The 6,000-nt window shown below is 42.8% G+C and overlaps 1 protein-coding gene across 3 annotated transcripts in view; it reads left to right on the top strand.

The window, feature by feature from the left end:
• The first annotated feature begins 327 nt into the window (after nt 1-327).
• HTT (huntingtin) overlaps nt 328-6,000 on the top strand; it is a 75,925-nt gene continuing 70,252 nt past the window's right edge. For all 3 annotated transcript variants that reach the window (XM_042053881.1, XM_042053880.1, XM_042053879.1), the window contains exon 1: nt 328-641. In XM_042053881.1, the coding sequence (XP_041909815.1) occupies nt 541-641 (101 nt within the window). In that variant the 5' untranslated portion in view covers nt 328-540. The remainder of the gene's footprint in view (nt 642-6,000) is intronic.

Genomic DNA, 6,000 nt, shown 5'->3' with positions numbered 1-6,000 from the left:
CCCCGCGCGGGGCCGAGCGCAGCGCTGCGCCCTCCGGCCGCCGCTGCCGGCAGGGGGCGCCGCAGAGCAGTACCCGGCCGCTCCACATGCGGCGGGGGGCGGAGCCTCCTTCTGATTGGCCAGAGCTCCTGTCGCTCTCGCTGCTGCCCCGCCCCTTGCGCAGCCCGCGTGCCCCTGTGTGTACATACGTAAAGGCGCGCGTGACGCCGGGCCGAGGGTGCCGTGTACGCATGCGCGGCCGAGCGGCGGGCCGGGGCCCTGCTCCGGGGGGCGGGGCAGCCCGGGGGGCGGGGCGGGCACGCGGGGGCCGACGGGACGTATCCAAGATGGCGGCGGGGCGGACGGGAGGTGCCCGCGGCTCCGAACGGCGCCCGCCCCATTCATCGCGGCTGTGACGGGCCCGGGCCCGCGAGAGCGCCGGCAGAGCGCCGGGAGCGAGCCCGGCGGCAGCGCCAGCGGGGCAGCACTCGGACCCGCCAGGCGTCCGTGACAGGGCGGGTCGGAGCTCGGGCCGGTGCCGCCGGCGCGGGCGGAGCGGACATGGCCACCATGGAGAAGCTGACGAAGGCCTTCGAGTCGCTGCGCTCCTTCCAGCAGCAGCAGGGCCCGGCTGCCCTCCCCGAGGAGCCGCTCCAGAGACCGTGAGTGACCCACGCCCGAGACTGGGGGGCTCCCGACACGCGTGTCCGATATTCGGTCCGGCCCGGGCCGCCCCGGTTCTGGTTCCGCGGACAGCCCCGAGCCGGGCCCGGGCGCTGCCCTGTCCCTGGCAGGTGGCGGCTCCCGCAGACTTGTCGGGGTGCTGCTGTCGGTTCTCTGCCGAAGTTTAGACGTGGAGTAACTTTTGGGGCAAGTACGTTTGAAAATTCACCGGTGCGGGAAATGAACGGGAGGTACAGCAATGCTGTGTGGGTTTCACAGGCTGGTTTTAGGAAGGAAAATCTTATTTTCACCTAGTACACTGCTGCGGAAAGGACAAAGACCCTTAAGCATAACTTAAATGATTTACTAGTTTCAGCATTTTCTTTTCTGATAACTCCTGAAGCACTTTCTCTGAGACCTTGTTCTTCTGTGCTTGACGCTTTCTGCATGTGTGTCTTTTCTCTGAATTTTCTCCTACTGATTGTACAGCTTTCTTGAAATGAGGATTCAAGGCTGAGCAAGAGAAATTTCTTCCACTCTGTGATTCACTTTCCATATCTTTTAAGTGTTGATTGTTGTGCAGTCGACTTTCTTATCAGAACAGTGCCCTGAAAGTTCATGTTGAAGTTAAAAACAAGTTTTGGTGTTTATGAGTTGAAAATTTAAATAGAGTTAAGTCTGAGCTCTGCTGTTTTCAGAAGGAGTTGTTGTGTATGTCTGTTTGTGACAAAGTTCATTTGAAATCTTGTGCTGTGACTTGCTGTGCAGAGACGTAAGAGGAGTTAGCTTAAATATTCCTAATACGTTTTTCCTTTCTTAGATGTAAGGGACAAATTCATTAGATCCATGAGGTACTCAAGTTTCCCATTGGGAGGCATTACTGGGGGACCAGGGCAAGGAGCTGTTCAGTACCATGGTGCTGCCCCTTGCATTTGTATCCTCTAAACCCAGCTTGTATTGAGCAGCTGTGAAGGCAGTAAGGTTTTTACAGAATAAAGACATGAGTCACACTATTGCTTTTTCTCCTGCTGTTGGGGAGATGGGAGAAGCAGAAGGGTTGAAGAGCAGGTAACTTCTAACTTGGCAGTTTCCTATGGTGTTGGCAGAGGAAGCAAAGCAGTGGCACTGGGCTCTTGGCCACCTGCTCCCACTGCACATTCTGATATGGTTGCCAACTATATTATCACAGTTGGTGCTGTTTCTCTTTGGAGAGGGTTGTCTCAAACAATCGCAATGCATTTTCACACTTTTGATGCTTAATAGGTGAAAAAACTCACTTCTTCATGAGCTAGTTGTTTATAGGTGCCTTACTGGTCTGCAGGGACTAATTGCTCTGTTTTGTGCATTTTTTGGTGCTGTTACTTTGTGTGACATGGATGACCATTTATTTCCAGTCTTTCCTACGTGCAGTTGAAAAATTCTGTCTTGAAAGTTACTGGTGAGAAAAATCACGGTATTTCAAGAGAAAATCCTGAAAATTATCTGTGATGCTTGCTGAAGGATGTTATGCTTGGCTTGATGGTCTAAATTTAGGCATATTCTACTGTAAACATTAAAAAATTAGTGTTGTAGTTGTCCTTGTTGACTTTGCTCTGTGTTTAAAAATAGGCTGTTTTCAGAAAGCTGATGGGATTGTATGCCCCCAGGAACTGCACAAATTCAGTGACAGCACTGAGCCTCATAAAAGCCAGTGAAAAGCTATTATGGTAGCCTTTGCTGAGGCTTCACAAACTTTTACTGAAATAGCAGGTGATATCTTGAATGTAATTCACAATACTCTGCATTTATTTTTGCTTGTTTGTAATAGATTGGAAGGGAAAATTGTATTTGGGGAGAAGTGTTCATCTTTGTTGTGCTTCTATGTAAGTAACACTTAAATATCTTGTAGTTCTGTGTGGTAAGTTCCTATCAGCCTACTAGGACTGTCTCCTGCTATGAAATGTTTTAAGATCAGAGAGATTGGGGTAGAGAAGAATTGTTTACCCAGCAGGAACTGTATTTTTCTTCACTTTATTGTAAGACAATGACTCCAGAACTTTCGCTAATACAGATATCCTGTCTTTTTTGATTAAAATATTAATTAAATCCAAGCTTTTACCAAGAAGGTAAGAGCTTTTTCTGTTTCAAGAGATTTTAATCAGCAATAATCATGTGTTATGCTTGTACTATACCTTACAGTCAGATGGCAGTCTTTCGTCCCCTCTCTCCTATCTCTTGTTGGGTTTTTTTTCCCCTTCTGTGCAAACATAACTTGAGCTCTGTGTCATATTGCTTCTATACACTTCTGCTTAGGCAACTAATTTTCTTCCTTATATATTTTTAGCTTTTTCAGACTCTTAAATTTTGTTTGAAATTGGATGTTTTGTTTTGGATCTCAAAGCTCCCACTAACTTAAAATTTTACTAGTACGTTGTAAAAATTTAGTGTTTGATTTGTGAATTCGAAAGTGGATTCTTTACCTTTTCTCTTGTCAATTTATTCTAATAGTCACTTATTGTAATTGTTTTTAATTTTTTTTTTTACATTTGAGTCTAACCATTACCTTTACAGCAAGAGGTACAGCAAAAGTGCAAGTACTCTCCAGCAATATGCTTTTTTCTATACTCTTCAATTTTTCTGGGTCTTTTACGTTTGACTGAAGCTGCGGTCGTAGATTGGTTTGACTGTATGTCAGTGGTGGTTTCTTGGTAGTTTTTGGGCATCATCATGTCTAGTAGACCAGTTCTAGTTGATTTGACAATCTACCACTGCCTGCGTTACTACACCTCATTTCCAGTGTCCCTCGTATTTGGAATGAGTTTATTTCTTGATCCACTCACATTTCTGTTTGTTACTAAAAGAATAATTTTTAGTTTCCTTAATGTCAAGCCATTTGGTTTGGCCCTTTTTCTTGTCACTGGCTCAGCTTTAGAACTTCTCTACTCTTCACATATTCTTAATTTCAATGTCAATAAAAATTAGCATCGGTGAGCTGCATCTCCTTGTAGTCAGCTTGTCAGAACTCAGAGGGCAAAATTATCTGGGTTTGCTGGTTTTCTTACATTGTTTATTAATCTTTCTGGGCTGTAGAAGTATGCAGGAGATTAAACTCTCTGTATGTGAGATGGAGCTTTCCTGTTGATAGCTGCTGCTTCCAGTATCTCCTGCCTTCTGTTACTCATCAGATGTGTGATTGATTCATAAAATGTGTGATGCTGTTGTTGCCCCCCTGGGTATGCTCATCAGCAGTTTGCCTGTGGACTTCATGATACTTCTAAATAGAGCTTTGTTTGGTTTTTTAAACTAAAAAAAAAATCATGTATTTTCTCTCTGGATACTGTTCTGTTACCCTTCTCCCTCTGTAGGCACAGAAAGTATGTGCATGTACATAATGTACATTGTTTTCCTTCCACCTTTCATTTCTTTAAATTATTTTTTTGGAAATTATATTTTCTCTAGCCATGCCTTTTTAAATTTTGAAGTTACTTATTTCAGCAAACTGTAGATTATATGTTAGTTGAGCTCTTTGTTTACAGAAATTTGCCAAGAGATTGATCTCTACTAGTCTGAGCAGTACTGAACACCACTGCCTGCCTTGCTCAGGGCTATGTTATGTGTAGATAATTAAGAACTTTATTCTGAAAGTAGCCTTTGTCAGCAGTATTTTTAATGTATCTTATATCTGAAATAGTGAGCTTATGGGCAAGTTCAGATGTGCCTGTTCTATTTTTGGGTTGAATGTGTACTGAAAATGGTGCTCATAAGAGATTGGGAACACTGGGTAACATTATCATGAAAGTTGAAATGATTTAATAATTTCCTGAGGTGCCTGCTCACATTGATGGTGCTGATGTTGCAAAATCAGTTGGACATCTTGGGCAGTATTTGGTGTTTTGTTAGAGATGATCTGAAATGCTGCTAAAGACTCTGGCACTTTTTCAAGATGAAGAGAAAGACATTGTGTATCTTGAACAAATTCAGGTTGTCTGCTCATATTCTGCCAGTGTCTTAAGTCCAAGAAGAGATCCTCTTTGCTATTCAGCTTGCCTAAATAAAATGGTGCCAAACTGTAACAGAAAAAATGGCTTTGTTCGAAGCTATTCTTTAAACTTCTAAAAGTAGGAAGTATTTCTGGGGTGAGATGACAGGATCTTTGTGAGGAAAAACTGAAATCTTGGGAACACAGACTTTTGAACCCCTCGCCTCCAGCCTGATGGAAGAAAAAGGACAGGGATACTGGCAAAGAATGACTTTTTTCCAAAACGTGTACTATTATTTGAGCTGGTGTTCCTAAATAATGTAGTGTAGTTCTTTAAAAATACTTGTCTAACACTATATTTTGAGTTAGCTGAATTTAATGTGCTTATTGGCTACTTGCTGTTGGTTCTTAATGTTGTGCTACTGTTATTAACGTAACTCAAGGCTGTTCACATTGTTTTCCAACTTCTAATTCAGAAACACTGTTTTGCTGTTTCATGATTTTTGCTGTTTTTTGCTAAGGCAGAAAATTAAATACTAAAAATGATCAATTTTCACTTGGTAAACAAAAGGGAAGATTCTCTGAATGTGAGTGAAGAAGCTGGTAATTCCTTACAGTGAAACAGACTCAGGAGAGATACTTGGGTGTGTGGTTTTGCTCAGCTATTGCTACTAGCTAATTATTTAAAAGTAACATCTGCTTTCCTAGAAGTGATTCTGTGTCAGTAAAGTTAGGAGTAGGAGAGACTACACACTGAAATGAAATTTCACAGTCATAGTTGGGAGTCTGTCTTGCTCTCTATTTTCAGTTCCTTTGTTGGGGGTGGAGCAGGGAAGAGCTGCTCTTTCAAGAGCTTGTATCATGATGAAGTGAATGTTAAACACATTTTACAAAGTAGAAGCTTTTTGTATTGTGCTCTGCATCGTTTGTAGATACACATTCTTTGTTTCTGTGCATTTTATTCTCTTTATAGTACACTCAGCTTGGCCTTTCCTGGGCTATACCAAGTGTTATTATAGGGATGATATTCTCAACAGGCAGAGACTGTCTAGGACTTTGCTGTTTTTGTAATTACCTTTAGAGGAATGTAGTGTATGATAGCATTGCTTTGTCATCCTTTTCAGTTCAGGTGCAAAAGGGTCCATTTAATAGAACTCAAAGTTTCAAGATGTTGGCAGACAGAAAAAGTCTAAGGTGATATTATGTGGGAGGAGGGTCTTTTTAAAAGAGGTATTTTTTGTTCTCATGGCTTATTTTCCCCAACCTTTTTCTTTGTATCAGTTTCTTTTATTTTTGCTTTGTTCTAGGACTGCCTCATTTTTTCCATCTTTTCCCTTTACTCTTCATTCTTCAATTTTTTTTCCCAAGTATTTTCTCAGTGAAAGTTATGGAATGAATGG

Source organism: Corvus kubaryi, unplaced genomic scaffold (genome assembly GCF_017639235.1).
Source record: "Corvus kubaryi isolate FWS band 111438036 unplaced genomic scaffold, C.kubaryi_AGA036_p1.0 split1-131, whole genome shotgun sequence".
Lineage (NCBI taxonomy): Eukaryota > Metazoa > Chordata > Aves > Passeriformes > Corvidae > Corvus > Corvus kubaryi.
Note: the sequence above shows the minus strand (reverse complement) of the source record. Positions and strands in the feature narration are given on the sequence as shown.